This window comes from Carcharhinus amblyrhynchos, unplaced genomic scaffold (assembly GCF_965287045.1).
Source record: "Carcharhinus amblyrhynchos unplaced genomic scaffold, sCarAmb.v2.hapA scaffold_44, whole genome shotgun sequence".
Lineage (NCBI taxonomy): Eukaryota > Metazoa > Chordata > Chondrichthyes > Carcharhiniformes > Carcharhinidae > Carcharhinus > Carcharhinus amblyrhynchos.
The window spans coordinates 415,235-434,677 of record NW_027649785.1 but is presented as its reverse complement, the minus strand read 5'-3'; the positions used below and the strand labels follow the sequence as shown (position 1 = coordinate 434,677).

General features: G+C 45.0%; 1 protein-coding gene across 1 annotated transcript in view; it reads right to left on the bottom strand.

The window, feature by feature from the left end:
- Positions 1–19,443, bottom strand: part of LOC145337164 (elongation factor 1-gamma-like) — a 52,098-nt gene that overhangs the window by 17,253 nt on the left and 15,402 nt on the right. The window contains 2 exon segments of the mRNA XM_080181954.1: positions 457–628; positions 8,643–8,754. Of these exon segments, the coding sequence (XP_080038080.1) occupies positions 457–628; positions 8,643–8,754 (284 nt within the window).

Sequence of the window (19,443 nt, the reverse complement as noted above, 5' to 3'; positions counted from 1 at the left end):
TGGGTAACTGTCTTTTTTAGAATTTGCACATTCTCCCCATGTTTGCATGGGTTTCCTCCCACAGTCCAAAGGTGTGGGTTAGTCAAGTGGAAGTTGCTCCTCAGTGTCAGAGCGATTTGAAGGATAAATATGTGGGGTTGTTGGGGTAGGACTCAAAAGGGCTGAATGGCCTCCTCCTGCACAGTTGGGATTCTATAATTCTATTGAACCAAAAATGTCAAATTTCAATTTGGCTGAAAAAAAAAGTCAGATTCTGAAAGCCCTGTGGTATTAGTGACCTCAAACAAATATCTAGACCAACAGAAGATCAATTATCCTCAGGAATGACAAGTGGAACATTTGTTAACAAATACAGAGGCTGTAAAGCACAGTGCCAGTGAGGGTCACCTGTGCTTCATTGGATATTATAAAACAGTCAGGAGGCAGGAAACTGATCGGGCACCAGGCAATCCTTACTTTGAAGAGTCCCAGCATGGCGCACACCAGCGTGATGTCGGCTAGAGTGACGTGCTCACTGACCAGGTATGTCCGGCCAGAGAGGTGATCATTCAGCAACCCCAGTACTTTCTTCACATCTGCTTCAGCACACTCAGCCACCTGCAGAGTAAGAGCGTGTATATTAAATCACCTAGACTGGCAAACACAGCACAAACATTCACAGATAAGAGAGTGACCTAGAGAGGACAAGGAAGCATCGGATAGTTTGATGAGATGGGCAGTATGAAGTGAAACATTCACGAGAAATGCAAGAGGCTACAATATAAAAAAGGATAACTCTAAAAAGGAGTGCAGGGAGACCTTGTGTTCACACAGGACAGTTGGGAAAGTGGTCAAAAAAGGCATGCCAGAAGCAGGAGGGCTTTATAAAATAGACGCAGGGAGTATAAGTTAGTTATGAGCAACATTTGTAAGACTGCTTTGGCCCACTGGTATAGTGCATCTTATACTGAGCACAGAAGGTGCAGCCTTCTACAAATTATTGTAATGCAACCCCACAGAGACCACCCCAACGCCTCAAACATCCTTGGCAGAACAGAATGGCAAGTCTTTTAACATCACACAGGTCTATACTTTGTACTTACAAAGCAACAGGCATCTTAAGTGATCAGGAAAGAATTGGGCATCTTGTTCAGGAAGGGGTTGGACTTTTACCCCAATGTCTGACTCTTCCCAAATGTTAGTTTTCTTCCAATTGTTTGGACACAAATGGCAACATAATAGTTGTTTGTCTTTTTTGACCACAGATACTGCCTGACTTGGTAATTTTTCCTTATTTTCCATATAACATGGTTGTGTTGCAGACCTAGTAAGTCCAAAGGTGTTAATGCAAAGTGGGAGAAGTCAATTCCCTCTTCCTTTGGAGACGCTTCACTATTCAATAAGATCAGGGTTTTAACTCCACTTTCCTACAACTCCCTTCTACTTGGAAAGTCTGTTCAACTCAGCATCAAATATATCCAGTGACCCAGTCTTCACTGATCTCTGGGGTACTGAATCTCAAAAAAGATTTCAAACCCTAAGAAGCTTCATCTTCACAAGGCACTGCTTTACTTCCTCCTCCACTAAAGGTGGGGAGGGAGAGAGGAAATGTTGGTGTCCCAGTTTGTTCATCTGTAAGCAGTACTAAAGACTAAATGACATTTCAACAGAACTTTGGTACACACATTGCAGTTCTTGGGCCTGGCCATACCCAATGATGTAGAGATGCCGGTGTTGGACTGGGGTAAACACAGTAAGAAGTCTGACAACACCAGGTTTAAGTCCAACCGATTTGTCAGACTTCTTACTGTGTGTACCCAATGATGCAGTTCCAGATGCTGGAACTTTTACATTGGAGTTTTGAATAAAGAGCGATCTTCTTGAAACAAGACCCTGAAGGGGATGTTTCCCCTTCGGGGGAAATCTCAAACTAGGCGACTGTGTTTAAAAATTAAAGGGTCTCCTATCAGTCTGTGGAATTCTCTCCCACAGAGAGCAGTGGGCTGGGTAATTGTACATATTTGCAGGCAAGAAAATGGAGTTAAAGCCATAATCAGATCAGCCATGACTGCATTGAACAGCAGAGCAGGCTCAAGGGGCCAAATAGCCTGTTTCTGATGAAGCTCTCTTACTTATCTCTAGATCACTAATTTTAGTCTAAGAGTTCAAATTCCACCACAGTTGCTGCAGAAAACTGAATTAAATAAAAATCAGGGGGAAGAATATAATGGTGACTGTCTTAAGAACCTATCTGGGTCACTGATATTCAATTTTTTTTTTAAATTCATAGAAGTGGGCATCATTGGTTGGGGGAGACCGAACTATACACAGTACTCAGGTACTACTCTCCAATTGCCTGGAGGTGGTGAGCTCCCTCCTTGAACTGTCATGATGTGGAGATGCTGGTGTTGGACTGGGGCTGGTGTTGTGGGGTTTCTTCCTTCAACTGTTGCAGTCCATGTCGTACAAATGTACCCAGTGCCATCAGGGAGTTCCAGAATTTGGATCCAGCAACAGTGAAGGAACAATGTAGTTGCACGTCTGGTAAAAGTAGTGAAAATCCTAAAATCTATAAGTACATTAACGGGGAAGAGGATAACCAGGGAAAGATTCAGGCCCATTGGGGGGGGGGGGGGGGGGGGGGGGGCGCGCGCGTGGGGGGGGGGGGGTGATGAAATCTGTCAGTGGAGGCAGAGGACTTTGGTAGAGAGTGTTAAATAAATATTTCACATGTGCTCACCATGAGGTGGAGGTATTTATGGAACTCAGACTCGAGAAAAATCATAGGGAATGACCAGGTACTGGCAAACTTAAGTGACAAATTTCAGGTGCAGACAAATCAGGCTGTTGAGGCGAGGGAAGAATTTGCAGGGGCTCTGACCCAAATTTTTTAACTCCTCCCTGGCCACTAGGGAGGTCATGTTGTGAGACTTCTTACCGGGGAGGTGCCAGAGGACTGGAGAACAGCTCATATGGCCCCACCATTTAAGAAAGGTTGTAGAGACAAGCCAGGGAACTACAGACCAGTGAGTCTCACGTCTGTGGTTGAGAAACTACTGGAGAAGATTCTGAAGGAGGGAATCCATCTCCATTTGGAGAGGCAAGGTTGATCAGGGATAGTCAGCATGGTTTTGTCAGAGAGAGGTCATGCCTAACAAATTTGATTGAATATGTTGGCCATGTATCAGTATCTGGGTGAGGGTAGTACAGCTAATGTAATTTACATGGATTTCAGCAAAGTCCCACATGGGAGACTTAAAGCACATGGGATACAGAATGATCTGATAAGGTGGATTCATAATCAGTCTGGCAGTAGGAGACGAGGGTGATGACAGACGCTGCTTTAGTGACTGGAGGCCAGTGATGTACCACACGGATCTGTGCTGGGCCACCATTTATACAAATGACAGGTGACTATGTGGGAGGCAGGATCAGTAAGTTTGCTGATGACACGAAGATTGGCCAGGTGGTTAACTGAGGTTGAACGTCTTGGGTTACAGGAAGATATAGATGAGATGGCCAAATGGGTGGATAAGCAGCAGATGGAATTTAAGACTGAAAAGTGAGAGGTGATGCATTTTGTAAGGATTAATTTGACAAGGAAGTATACTATGAAAGGTCTGACACTGGGAAGTCAAGAGCAAAGGGACCGAAGGCAGGAAAGCAGCTTCATAGGGTGATGGAAAAGACACATGGCACATTCTCACCTTTATCAATCGAGATATAGACTACAAAAGCAAAAGTTGTGGAATTGTATACAACTTGAGGCCACAGCTGGAGTACTGTGTACAGTTCTGGCTGCCCCACTATAGGGGAGATGTGAACGCACTGGAGGGGGTGCAGAGGAGATTCACCAGGATGCTGCCTGGGGTGGAACGTTTAAGCTATGAAGAGAGATTGGATAGGCTTGGGCTGTTTTCACTGGAGCAGAGAAGACTGAGGGGTGACCTGATTGAAGTGTTCAAGATTATGAGGGGCATGGACAGGATGGATAGGGAGCTGTTCCCCTTAGTTGAAGGATCAGTTATGAGGGGACAAGTTAAAAGTGAGGGGCGGGAGGTTTAGGGGGATTTGAGAAACAACTTTACCGAGAGGATGGTGAGGGTCAGGAATGCACTGCCTGGGATGGTGGTGGAGGTGCAATGCCTCACATCCTTTAAGTACCTGGATGAGTACTTAGCCTTGAATGTTATGGTGTGCCATGGGCCAAGTGGGATTAGGTGGGCAGGTTAGGGCTTTTCGTGTGTTAGTGCAGGCTTGATGGGCCAAAGGGCCTCTTCTGCACTGTAGCATTCTGAAATCAGGATGGTGCGAGACTGGGAGGGAACTTTACTGGCGTTTCCATGTATCTGCTGCCCTTGTTCTAGGTGGCAAAAAGTCACAGGTTTGAGGAGGCTTGGTAACTTGCTGCAGTGCATCCTGGAGATGGTACACACTATTGCCACTGTGGGTTGGTGATAGAGGGAGTGAATGCTGAAAATGATTGATGGGGTACTAATCAAGCAGGCTTGGTCCTGGATGGTGCAACGAATGCCCTCTCATCCAGGCAAGAGGAGAGCATTCCATCACATTCCCGATTTGCTGAGATAGTGGACAGGGCCTTTCCCCCACTCTTGTAGCCACAATATTTCATTGGCTGACAGTTCAGTTCCTGGTCAGTGGCAACACCCAGGATGTTGAAGAAAAGCTTTTTCCAGTTCTGCATTTCACTCAAATCACTTCCTCAAAAGCAACTGGGGATGAGTATATGTTGGCTAAAGTCCCCCAAAAAAGTGACCATCTGCTATGTGAGCAGCAATGTGATAGGTTAAGTGAGTGGGCAAGAAATGTTTGTTGGGAAAATAGGTTTGCTCTTCTACTCCTGTTGAGTGGAGGGAACTGGATGCCCTGCACCTGGAGTACTATATACAGTCTGGTCCCCTCAAGGGGACACTCGTATTAGAAGCAATGCAGTGATAATTTACACAGCAGCTTCTGAATAAAGGGTCTGAGGAAAGGTTGAGAAGTTCAACTGTGCACAGTACTGGTCACCCTATTATAGAAAGGATATTAAACCACAAAGAGTCCAGATGGTTTGAGTTATAAGAGAAGCTGGGACCTTTTCCTCCAGGACGCAAGGATGATCTTAGAGGTCTTTAAAATAATGAATGGCACAGATCAGCTAGATAGTCAATATCTTTTCCCCAAAAAAAAGGGAGTCTAAAACTAGACTGCATAAGTTTAAAGTGAGGAGGCGCACTCCAGAAGGGGGACACGGACATGGACGGACGGACCCACGCACACCAAGCAGCGAGAGATAAAAGGAGGTGGATACAATTGTCTTTTAAAAAGCATTCTGATAATTACATGGGTAAGATGGGTATAGAGGGATATGGGCCAAATGTGGACAATTTAGGCTAGCTTAAGGGGGGTCAAAAAAGCTGCATGGACAAGTTGGGCTGAATGGCCTGTTTCTGTGCTGTAAACCTCTATGGAGGAGTTTAGGTCTATATTTATCACTGTTTAGAACAAGGGTGATGAGGGGGAATGTTTTTTCTTAATTTGTTCATTGGATGTGGGCACTGCTGGCTGAGTTGGTATTTATTGCCATCCTTAACTGCCCTTGAAATGAGTGACTTGCCAGGCAGTTGAGGGGACATTCAAGACCATTGCTATGGGTCTGGACTCACATGCAGGTCAGACTGGCTAAAGACAGCAAATTTCCTTCCCTAAAGAACATTACTGAACCAGGTGGGTTTTCGGTTTCATGGAAATCATTAGACTGTGGTGGGATTTGAACCTGCACCCCCAGAGCATTACCCTGGGTCTCTAGATTACAAATCCAGCAACCATACCACTACCACCTCAATTTATTGTAAAATACAAGGCCTGGGGCGGTGGGGGGGTACTTGATAGGGTGAATATTAAGAGAATGTTTCCCCTCAGGGGTTTGGGATGCAGCTGGGTGGAATCTAGGACTCAGTCAGGGCACGAGGGATCTCCATTCAAGCTGGAATTAAAGGGGGAATCTCTACCATGAGGGCTGTTAGCCTTTGGAAATTTTCTTGTCCAGAGGGTCATTGACTATATTGAAAGCAGAATTGGACAAGACTTTTGATCGGTCATTGGGGGGGGGGGGGGGGGGTGTACAGCTGGGAACAGTCAGCCACGATCTTGGATGGGTCAAGTCACAAGGGAGTCAAGGGCCGTGGGGTAAGGTAGCAAATCAGCCACACAATCTCGAAAAGGCAGAGCAGGCTTACCAAAATGCCTATTCCTATAGTCCGTTTGAGAGAGAGAGAGATTGCTGTGTGCGGATCATCTTTCCTTCACAGTCACTGGGTCAAAATCCTGGAATTCCCTCCCTAAATGACATTGTGGGTCAACCCACAGAACATGGGACTGCAGTGATGCAAGGAACTCACCACCAGCTTCAAGGGTAACTAGGGCTGGGTAATAAATGCTGGCCAGCCAGCAACTCCCGTGTCCCACAAATAACCGTTTCCTGAAATACAATAGCGACTGCACTTCAAAAGTGGGTCATCTCCAAAACTTTTGTTTAAACTGTTAGCTTTAATCACAACTTGCTGTGGCCAAAGGGAAGGAGTCAGTTTCATGGCGAGTTCAACTTGAAAGAATCACATTTCCTGTTGCACTGTAAAGAGGGTTCATTTAGACCACTGTTTGTAACTCGCTGAAGGTCAGAGCTATCCCTTGAACATTAATTTCATTGACAGCCTCACATTTCCCACAGACAGCAGGAAGGGTGGGCTCCCACTTGGGAGTCAGCATTTCGTCAAGGCAATTTATAGCAGGGGTGAACCTCAGAAGCATTCTGCACCCAGTGTGGGTGGGCAGGCAGCAAATTATTTAGTGAGGAGATTTACTGATTAAAACAAAAAAAAAAATCAGCGCAAGAAACAGGAGAGGGGAGTGCAAGAGGATTAACACAGCCCCAAGTACAAATCACTGGGAATGCACAGGCCATTCAATACTGGTAAACTCAGGCAGGCATTGTGGATGTTTCAGCCTATCTTAGATACTTCACTGGGGGATGGTTAAACTCAGGACTGCTTTGGAACGCCGTTTCCCCAGCTGAGGAGCAAAGTTTTCTGGGCCAGCAGATAATTTTAGTTGTACAGGATGCTAATGAGGCCACACCTGGATTAATGTTCAGCTTTGCTATAGGAAAGATATTGATAAACTGGAGAGAGAGAGAGAGTGCAGAAGAGATTTACAAGGATGTTGTCAGGAAGGGATTGAGTTATAGGGTGCATTTGGACAGACTAGGAATTTTTTTCCCCCTTTGGAGTGTAGGGGGTGATCTTAGAGGTGAATAAAATCATGAGGCATGGATAGGGTGTTGGAAACCAGGAAGTAGAGGGCATAGGTTTAACTTAAAGAATTAATGAGAAACTGAGGAGCCTTTTTTTTTCAAAAGAAGTGTGGAATGAGCTACTGGAGGAAGTGGTTGAGGCAGGGACATTGACAACATTTAAAAGGCATTTGGACAGATACATGGATGGGAAAGATTTACAGGGATGTGGGTCAAATGGGGTTAGCTTAGATGGGCTTTTTGGTTGGCACAGACCAGTTTGGGCCAAAGGGCCTGCTCCGTGCCGTAGATTCTCTGATAGCAGAACATGCAAACTCCAAGAGCCCCAACAATGCCAGTTTCAGGGTTACTTTCTTATTGGGGTTATAAAGAAAAGGCAGACACCACACAGCAACTTTGAGCTACGACAATGGGAAGCAAATTTTAAAAGGATATTCAAAGGACACAAGTGGCACTGGTGTTTATTGCCCATCCCCAATTATCCTCAAGATGTTGGTGGGGGAGTGGCCTGGCTTCTTGAACCACTGCAGGTCCCTGGGGTAGATACACCTAGTGGTATTAGAAAGGAATTTCCAGGGCTTTGACCCACAGCGATATATTTCCAAGTTAGGGTGATGTAGGGTTTGGAGGGGTGCTAGCAGTCAAGGATTGGAAGGTGCCTTGGTGAGTTGCTGCGGTGCACCTTGTTGATGGTGCATAAGGTTGCTACCATGTTGGTGGTGGAGGGGGTTAATGTTCAAGGTGCTGGATGGTGTATTGATCAAGTATGCTGCTTTGTCCTGGATGGTGTTGGTCATCTTGTGTTGTTGGAGCTGCACTCCAGGCAAATGGAGAGCATTCCATCTCACTCCTGACTTGTACTTTATAGATGGCCTTAGGGAGTCCCAGTCTCTAACCCCACGGTCAGCATTAATCTCCTCCACAAGTTTAGACACATTCTCAAAATTCAATCAGGTTCATAAGGCATGATCTGCCTTTGACAAAGCCATGCTGACTATTCTTAATCATATTATACCTCTCCAAAAGTTTAAATCCTGCCTCTCAGGATCTTCTCCATCAAGTTACCAACCACTGAGGTTAGGCTTGCTGGTCCATAATTTCCAGGGCTATCTCTACTCCCTTTCTTGAAAGAAAGGACATCCACAACCCTCAAACCTCTCCTGTCTCCATTTATGATGCAAAGATCATTGCCAGGAGGCTCAGTAATTTCCCCTCTCCCACAGTAGCCTGGGGTACATCCCATCCGGTAGGTGATTCTATTCAGTGAGTTGCAGGTTAATGAATCTGATCAAATGGCGCTGAGGTTTAAAGCCACTGCCTAACCAGGAGACTTACCGACTTGCTGGACTTCGATACCAAGGCTGCAGCAGGAGGGACAAGCTCGTTTTCAGCAAAGTTAATCCACTGCTGAACAAGGGCAGCTTCTTGTCCTGAAGAACCTCGCAGGACATCACTACTTACTGCAAGGGGAAAAACAAAACCCATCACAACATGCTTTCACCAAACTGGAACCACATGTATAATCACAAAAAAAAACAGTTTGCACAAACTGAAAATACTTGCATTTAAATGTAGAGTTTCAAGCAAAACATCCAACAGGCATTGCAATTCAGTCAAAATTGGACACTGCCACATAGGGCCAAGAGTTTAATCAGAGATGGAAAAGAGGAAGAAAAATAGAGAAAGCACACAAGGTTGGTGCAAATTTTCAGGGAATATTTGTCTGGAGTTCTGCATAGCAACGTTCCAATGAGACAGGGAAGTTATGGTAGGTTACAGGAACCGTGGTGTACAAAGGCTGTAATAAATCTAGTCAAGAAAAGCTTACAAAAAAGGTTCAGAGAGCTGGGTAATGTTAGAGATCTAGAGGAGTATACGGCTAATAGGAAGGATCTTAAGGAGGAAATTAGGAGAGCCAGAAGGGGTCACGAGAAGGCCTTGGCAAGCAGGATTAAGGAAAACCCCAAGACATTCTACAAGTATGTGAAGAGCAAGAGGATATGACGTGAAAGAATAGGACCTATCAAGTGTGACAGTGGGAAGAAATAGTAGAGGTACTTAATGAATACTTTACTTCAGTATTCACTATGGAAAAGGATCTTGATGGTTGTAGTGCAGACTTGCAGCGAACTGAAAAGCTTGAGCATGTAGATATTAAGAAAGAGGATGTGTTGGAACTTCTGAAAAGCATCAAGTTAGATAAGTCACTGGGACCAGATGTACCCCACACTGCTGTGGGAGGCAAGGGAGGAGATTGCTGAGCCTCTGGCGATGATCTTTGCATCAGTGGAGACGGGAGAGGTTCCAGAGGATTGTGGATGTGGTTGCCTTATTCAAGGAAGGAGTAGAGATAGCCCTGGAAATTATAGGCCAGTGAGCCTAACCTCAGTGGTTGGTAAGTTGAAGATCCTGAAAGACAGGATTTATGAACTTTGAGAGGTATAATATGATTAAAAATAGTCAGCATGGCTTTGTCAAAGGCAGATTGTGTCTTACAAGCCTGATTGAATTTTGAGAATGTGTCTAAACACATTGACGAAGGAAAAGCAGTAGATATGGTTTATATGGACTTCAGCAAGGTATTTGATAAGGTGCCCCATGCAAGGCTTATGAGAAAATGAAGGGGCATGGGATCCAAGGGGACATTGCTTTGTGGATCCAGAACTGGCTTGCCCACAGAAGCAAAGTGTGGTTTAGATGGGTCATATTCTGCATGGCAGTTGCTCACTAGTGGAGTGCCCCAGGGATCTGTTCTGGGACCCTTACTCAAAATTTTTATAAATGACCTGGATGAGGAAGTGGAGGGATGGGTTGGTAAGTTTGCCGATGACACAAAGCTCAGATGTTGTGGATAGCGTGGAGGGATGTCAGAAGTTGCAGCGAGACATTGATAGGATGCAAGACTGGGCGGAGAAGTAGCAGATGGAGTTCAACCCAGATAAGTGTGAAGTGGTTCATTTTGGCAGGTCAAATAGGATGGCAGAATATAATATTAATGGTAGGACTCTTGGCAATATGGAAGATCAGAAGGATCTTGGGGTCTGAGTTCATAGGACACTCAAAGCAGCTGAGCAGGCTGAAGCTGTGGTTAAGGTGCATGGTTACTGGCCTTCAACCAAGGAATTGAGTTTAGGAGTCAAGAAATAATATTGCAGCTATATAGGACCCTGGAATACTGTGCTCAGTTTTAGTTGCCTCATTACAGGAAGGATGTGGAAGCCATAGAAAGGGTGCAGAGGAGATTTACAAGGATGTTGCCTGGATTGGGGAGCATGCCTTACGAGGATAGGTCAAGGGAGCTTGGCCTTTTGTCCTTGGAGAGACAAAGGATGAAGGTTGACCTGATAGAGGTTTATAAAATGTTGAGAGGTATTGATCGAGTGGATAGTCAGAGGCTTTTTCCTAGGGCTGAAATGGTTGCCACAAGAGGACACAGGTTTAAAGTGCTGGGGAGTAGGTACAGGGGAAATGGCAGTAAGTTTTCACTCAGTGGTGGGTGGGTGGGAGGGAGAAATAGGCTGCCAGCATCAATAGGGTCTTTTAAGAAACGTTTAGATAAGTACATGGAACTTAGTAAGATAGAGGGTTACAGGTAAGCCTAGTAATCTCTAAGGTAGGGACATATTTGACAACTTTGTGAGCCAAAGGGCCTGTATTGTGTAGTTTTTTTATGTTTCTATGTTTAGGGAGGGAATGCTCAGATCTTAAGGCCTGGGCACTGCAAATATTAACAATTAAAATCAGACGCTCATGAAGCTATGATCCGATGGGTGTAAAAAGCAGAGAGTTGTAGATTATGGAGATGGACAAGGCCAAGGAATGGCAGGTGGAGTTTAATTCAGATAAATGCAAGGTGTGGCAGTTTGGTAAGACAAACCAGGGTGGGACTTAATAGTCCCAGGGAGTTAATAGTAAGGCCCTGGGGAGTATTGCTGAAGAGATCTAGGGGTGCAGACATAGCTCAAAGTGGCATCAGAGGTGGTGAAGGTAGTGTTTGGCATACTTGCCTACATCAGTCACAGCATTAAGTACAGGAGTTGGAATGTTATGTTACAATTGTACAATGTGCAAGGCCATATTTGAAGTATTATGTACAATTCTAGTTACCCTGGTACATTATTAAACTGCCAAAAAAATTTACAATGATGTTACTGGGACTGGAAGGTTTAAATTATAAAGGAGATGCTGGGACTTGCTCCCACAGAATGTAGGCTGATGAGGGATGAACTTAGAGGTTTATAAAACCATGAGGGTCATTGATAAGGTGACTAGCTGAGGACTCTTCCCCAAAATAGGGAGTCCAAAACTAGAGGACATAGGTTTAGGGGAGAAGGGAAGATTAAAAGGGGCCTGAGGGGCAACTTTCTCCCCCAACACAGGGCAGTGTGAATATGGAATGAGCTACCAGAGTTGGTGGTAGAGGCAGTACAAAGTTGTGCAGGTACATGGATGGGAAAGTTGAGGGATATGAATGCATTGAGATTAGTTCAGTTGAGGAAACCTGTTTGGCATGGGTGAGCTGGGCCTGTTTCTATGTTGTATCTCTGATTGCCAGCGTCAAAGCACAAGCAATCAATATGCAAATTACAGAAGCCATTTTTCCCAATCATGAACTCACTGCTGTTTGGGAGAACATAGAACATAGAACATTACAGCGCAGAACAGGCCCTTCGGCCCACGATGTTGCGCCGACCAGTTACAAAACAATGACCCACTAACCTAAACCAATCCCTTCTCGTCCATAAACCTATCCACAGATCTCTTAAACGCCCCCAAACTAGGCGCATTTACAACTGCAGCAGGCAGGGCATTCCAATCCCTCACCACCCTCTGGGTAAAGAACCTACCCCTGATAGAGGTTGCTATGTGCAAATTGGCTCTTCAAAGTAATACTTTTGAGGTCTCTGGTAGTCATGAAGGGCCCGTTAGAAATGCAAATTCTTTAAAACTAAATGCTATTAGCCAGAATAGTGGGGCATAGGTGAGCAGCAGTCCATCTGCAGAGGTCACAGCGGGTCAACATTACACTGCTTTTTGCAGTTTATATTCCATGGCACTGAACCTTCAAGGGCCATCAGAAAGAAAGCCTCAATTCAACATGAGCTGCCAGTGAACAAGGGCCAGCAATCAACTAGTCAAAGTGTTGAAGGAAATGGAGGTTTTGCTTGGCAGTTATCTAATGCCAGTTGGCAACAAAAGGAGAGTAAAAAGATCTCAGTAAATTGCCACAGCAACAGAACAGCAATGGATTCCAAGCCTATTAAAGCAGTGGGAATGCCCTCAGTCCTCCAGTTCAAAGGAGCCTCAAGCCTGAAATAAAGGGCTTTTTGATCCAAATCTTACAGCTTAGTGTTATTTAAGGTAACGAGGATTTAACTGTACACCACTGTGCAGAGGTTGAGTACACATCACAGCTGCAGAACATCTGCCGAGGCTCCTCGTCCTGGAACCAGCTACTGTAAAATTCCAACTCCCAGTGTTTAAAAAGTGCTGGTTTGACAATACACAGTCATTGGAAGCAGAATTTCCAGAAACAGCAACCTTCTGTTGTTGGGGAGGGTCAGGGATTAATGCACTTTATCTAGGAAGGAACACAGTTCAATAAAACAGACCCCAACTCTTCCCTCTGGAGATGGATCCTCAATTAAAGAAACTGAATTTCTTCAAAAGGCAAAGGGGGAGAAAAAAAAGTGTTTTTCTTCCTTGAACGGAGATCCACTAATTGAAGACTTGCATTTCTGTAGCGCCTCAAAAGGACATCCAAAGGAGTTTCCATCCAGCTTTCCTGTCACTGAAAAATGCAACATTTCATTTGCATACAGCAAGCCCTCCCCTTCCCCAACCCAAAACAGCAACACAATCACTAGATCATTGCTACTTTGTCATGTTGACTAGTGGATAACTAGGGGAATGCGTTTGGCCGAGTGGTATTTTAAAAATCACTAATATTTTAATCCAGAAACTCAGCTAATGTTCTGGGGGCCCAGAGTCAAATCCCACCATGGCAGATTGGAATTCAATAAAATATCTGGAATTAAGGATCTACTGATGACCATGAAACCATTGTCGGAAAAACCCATTTGGTTCACTCAGTCCTTCAGGGAAGGAAATCTGCCATCCTTACCTGGTCTGGCCTTCTTGTAACTCTAAATCCACAGCAGTGCAGTTGACTCAATTGCCCTCTGAAATGACCTAGCAAGACACTCAGTTCAAGGGCAACTAGGGATGGGCAAGAAATGCTGGACAGCCAACAACACCCATGTTCCATGAATGAATAAATTTCCAATACATTGAGGAAAATTCCCCTTCAAAAGGTATCCTGGGATCTTCAACCATCTGCATGAGCAGGAGTTGGTTTAAATATCTAACCTGAACAAAATGGCACCTCTGACAACACAGCACTGGAACGTTACCTACAGAGTGGGGGCTTGAATTGACAACTACCTACCTCAGGCAAGAACTCTAGCCACTAATTCATGCCTCACACACAATATATTGGTCCATGGAGCAGGAGTGAGAACGCTACCCACTGAGACACAAGATGTGTGTTAAACCACACAGGGAAGAGAAGACAGAAATCATGATGTTTGCACCATATTAATTGCTGCTCCACAAATAAAACAAGACTTCACTGCCCACTCCCCACCAGACCAGAGGCACGTTCACATCGGCCGCTGGGAGAGATCCCAGCCTCACCCAGCATTGGCAGATTGGGAGGAGAGTTCAGGAACCAACACACACACACGCAGCCTTCGCATTATAAACAGGATGTCCTAATCACACACAAGCTTCCTCTGCAAAGGCTGTCTTGCAGCTCCACCCTGGCAGGAATCACGTAAGACTACAACCGGCAGAGTCCCACTCGCTGGGGCCGCACGCCTTTTACATCACTGCGGAGGCCTCGCCCTGCTCCCAGAGGCAGCTCTTTAAAAGGAAGTGGAGCAAATTGCTCCACAGTAGGATTTAAATCCAATTCATCTGTGCAATTTAAAATCCAGCTCACTCAAGCAGACCTCAACCAAGCCCATCTTTCATTCCTTCCTCCACGTTGGCCTTGAACGAGCCAGTGCCCTGGTCACAGGTTGGGTAAGTGAACCTAGGCTGGTTAGAAGGACAACCACACCCATAATCACCCCATGGATACAGGGTGAAAGGAGAGAGATTAAAGAGGTGAAGCTTGCTTTGAGTGAGGGCGAGTGTTGGGAAGTTGAGTGCTAGGGGTCAAAAAAAAAATAATCAGAATGAGGATCATTTAAGAACAAGAAATTTCTTCAAAAGTTTGGAATTCCCTTCCCCATAGGGCAGTGGATTCTCAGACCATGAATTAACAATTCCAACACAGATTCTGGATACTAAGGGAATCAGGGGACATGGAAGGTAGAATGTGATATGGCAGACAAGGCTCAGAAGACCCAAAGGCTCACCCCGTTTCCTTAAAATTTTTTTAAAGGAAATACGCAAGTGAGATGGCAGCATTGCAACTAGACTAGGAATCCAGAGACCCAGGGTAACGCTCTAGGTGTTAGAGTCCAATCTCACCATGGCAGATAAAGAAATAGGAGCAGAAACTACAAGTTTAATGATGACCATGAATTATTGTCTTTTGTTGTTAAAAGCCCATCATCTGGTTCACTGACATCCTTTAGGGAAGGAAATCTGCCATCTTTACCCAGTCTGGCCTATATATGACACCAGGGCCCACAGCAATGTGGTTGGTTCTTACATTCTCTCTGAAATGGCCAAGTGAGACACCCAGTTTGAGGGAGATGGGCAGCAATGCTGACCCAAAAAATTCTCTTCATACCACAAGCAGGGAACCTTCAAGAGAGCTACCACATTCCAGTTAACAATGGGTTCACCAAATCCTTCCATTAAACATCAGGGCTCACCAACTCTATTGTAATTCATGTTACCAGGCCCCAAACTCTCCCCCCTCTGAAATTTAAATGCAAGTTAATCCGAAAGTCTTTGTCACAAGTAGGCTTACATTAACACAGCAATGAAGGTACTGTGAAAATCTCCAAGTCACCATACTCAGTATCTGTTTGGGTACACAGGGAGAATGGCATCTAACCAGCATGTCTTTCAGACTGTGGGAGAGAACCCATGCAGACATGGGGAGAATGTGCAGAATCCACAGATCAACCTCCCCTCCAACTTTTATAGACAACACAAACCCTCAAGTGACTAATCTGTTACAATCTCCACAACCCAGCTTTCAATCAACTTTCAAAGTAGCTGCTACCCTTGCCTATACAGCCAAAGAAAACGTTGACTCACAAAGACCCAATGAGCCAAAGATTCACACATCATGCTCACTACAAAGTAACCCTGCCCTATCTCCAGGGAAACAATAGATGCCAGTCAAGTCTCACCATTAATCAGAAAATTTAATGCATTTCCCCACCAACTGGAAGATTTGTCAAGGCATTTCAGAGAAAGACAATTTCCCACCCCCCCCCCTCTCTACAGGGGAAGGAAACCCACCCCAGGATCAAATATTAATTGGAGCTTATCAGCATCCCACTGACCCAGATAACACAAGGAAACATTGAAGAGACTGGAAATCATAGAATCCATGCAGTGCATAAGATACCATTCAACCCATCAAGGCTGCACTGACACTGAAATGTCATAGTCAGACCCACCTCCCCCTGCAACCCCACATGGCATTTAACCTAGACATCTTTGGATGCTAACAGACAATTTAGTGTGGCTAATCCACCTAACTTGTACATCTTTGAACTGTGGGAGGAAACCAGAGCACTGGAGGAAACCCACACAGACAAAAGCTGGAATTGAACCAGGGTTGTAAGGCAGCAACGCTAACCACTGTGCCACCAGGATAAAACCACAGACAAGGTTTTACAGTGTACATGCAAGATATCAGGAGCGTAACTTCATACGAGAAACACATTTGGGTTCCCATGACCCAAACAGGATCTACTTCTCCTTTCCTTCCCCCAACCTAAACCCAGAAGTCCTCAAATGGGGACATCTTAGAGCACAACCCACTCCCTCATCTAGTATATTCACAAGGTCCAGGAATGGATAATCAAAGCAGAACTATCCTAACCTACACGACCTTCCACTTATACATTATTCCATTTATACACTTGACTGCCTCAGAAAAGCAGCCAATGTAATTAAAGGACTCCACATACACTGTAGTCCAAAGATGTGCAGGGTTAGGTTGATTGGCCATGTTAAAAAAATGCCCCTTAGTGTCCTGAGATGCTTAGGTTAGAGGGATTAGCGGGTAAACTATGTAGGGATGTGGGGGTAGAGCCTGGGTGGGATTGCAGTCGGTGCAGACTCAATGGGCCGAAGGGCCTGTTTCTGCACTGTAGGGTTCTATGACGATACACCCTGGACATTCTCTTCCACCTTCTTCCGTCAGGAAAAAGTTACAAATAAAACTGAGGTCACCGACTCAAGAACAGCTTCTTTCCTGCTGCCAGACTTCTGAATGGATCTACCTTGCATTCAGTTGATCTTTCACTACACCTTATGACTAACATTACATTCTGCACTCTCTCCTTTCCTTCACGATAAATGGTATGCTACGTAGTGTGCAAGAAACAATACTTTCCACTGTATATTAATACTTGCAGCAATAATAAATCAAATCACAACAAAGATAAACATAGAATGACAGTTAACAAGCCAGGAGCACTCATGCCATCTCAGGGGTGGCAAACAAAATCAAACGTCCTCCCCCCACTCCATCTGCAGTCACACCCAAGATACTATTCAGGCCCCACCATCAGAATTCCATCCATTCTCTCCCCCCACCCCTCTCCAGAAACCCTAGTGACAGTAGTCATCATTGCCTAGGCATTCACAGTCAGGATGGGTTCAGAGGGGACAAGCACTGCCTCCCAACAGCCAAACTACCAAGCATCCAGTGCCACAACCCACGCAGCCAAGAAAAATATAGCAACACGGCCCCCCCCCCCCCCCAATAAATGGCTAGACAATCAAGAATTGCAAAGTTGGGTAGAGCAATTGTACACTGGTGTTTGTAAGATGCTGGGGAGAAAGCATTGCATGGTGCCTTAAAAAAGGTGATGCCTTTCCTGTGCCAAGGCAAATACAAAGAGAGAGTGTCCCAAGCAGAAATGTTTATCAAAAGGCCAAGCAGCAGTGTTGAATTCAGCCAATTTGAATCAGGTGCTTGGATACCAAGAACCCATTAAATTTAAATCTGACGGTTTTGACAACCTAGGACCAACCCTACCGTGGGAAACATTGATATGTTGTCACTACAGAAATGAAAAGGGGGCTGTGGGACAAAAAGCAGATAGCAACTGCTCAAAGCCCCATCTAGATAGCAAAAAGGTACCAAAGAAAAATCTGAAGGCCCAGAATATTCTGGTAGACAAAACCTGGTTGCAAATTAGAGAGTGACTAAGTTTTTATTTGTTGAGAGAATTGTATTTATTGGAACAGCATACCATTAGAATCTTGTTTGATTTGGTTTGTTAGTTTAGTTAATTTGCTCAGTGTTAGATAAATAAATTGTTACATGTTGATTTGGCAGTGTGCGCCAGGGATTTATTTTGTATTTAACCCCTAGAGGTTAGTGAAGGTCACACCACTACCAATCAACCCAACATGTTCCTGATAGAATCAAGCAGCCGTATTTACCAGACCACAAGAAAATAGCCATATTACAACAGACTAGGGGCATAAAATCCCTTCAGTGAGGAGGCCGTTCGGCCCATTAAGTCTTTTTGATTTATCATATGTATAGTATAGTGAAAAGTATTGTTTCTTGTACACAATACAGGCAAAGTATACCATTCAGAGAGGAGGAGAGAATGCAGAATGTACTGTTACAGTTGGTTGGTATATGACCTCAGACTTTTGTATCTTTCTCCTGACAGTAGGTGAAAGTGCATGAATAAAGACTCCATGTGCACTGTCTCCACCAACCACAATCCCACCCAGGCCCTATTCCCACAACCCCACATATTTATCCTGCTAATCCCCTGACAATAGTCAATCTATCATGGCCACTCAACCTAACCCACACAGCTTTGGACTGTTGGAAGAAATCAGAGCACGTGGAAGAAGTCCACACTGACACGGAGAGCGTGCAAACTCCACACAGTCAGGGACTCAAGGCAGGAACTGAACCCGTGTCCCTGCTAACCCACTGTACTGCCCCACTAGGTGCCAGGAGTTCAGGTTCGACAGGGCAGGAAGCAAGATGGACCTTTACCCACCCAGTGCCATAGAGACTGAAATCAAATGCAAATGGTAACACTTGCCAGAGCGTTCTAGTGGGTGAATTCCATCATAAATGGAATGGATATCACTGGCTTTCAAAGTTTAACAGGCAACATGCTCAGTGCTCAAATCAAACACCATGCTCAGGATTAAAGACATCAGAATCACCACCACCAGATGTTCAGAATTAAATAACAAACTGCAGCCATCCAGAGCTCGAAAAGGTCAAACCAGCATGTTGCCTGCTCTGGAGGGTATTAGTTATGAGCAGAGGTTGGATAAACTTGGTTTGTTCCTATTGGAATGAGACAGGTTGAGGGGTGACCTGATAGAGGTTTACAAGATGAGTGACATGGACAGAGTAGATGGTCAGATGCTCTTTCCTACAGTAGGGGGGGGATAGGTTTAAGGCGTATGGTGAAATGTTTAGAGATGCATGAGGCAGTTTTTTTTTTAAATTACAGAGGGTGGTGAACATCTCAAACGCGCTGCCTGGGGAGGTGGTGGGAACAGGTACAATAGCAACATTTAAGGGGTGTCTAGATGCCACGAAGAGGACGGGAATGGAAGGATACAGACTCTGAATGCAAATAGTTTTAGTTTAGGCAGGCATCGCGATCAGCACAGGCTTGGACGGCCAAAGAGCCTGTTCCTGTGCTGTTCCTTGATCTTTTCTTTGGCAGGATTGTCAAACAACAAAGAAACCTCTACCTCTGTGTCGTCACTCAAAAGCCCCAAGAGATCGAGGCCCTGGTGGGGGGGGGATGGGTGGGTAGGTGGTGGTGGTGTGAGGTCCAACCATATGCAGCGGTCAAGACAACACAAGACCAGTGATTGGGGACCTAAAGTGACACCAAATCTCAGACTAGGTACAAAATGCTTCAGAACATGAAATGCCCAGCCTTTAAATAGAG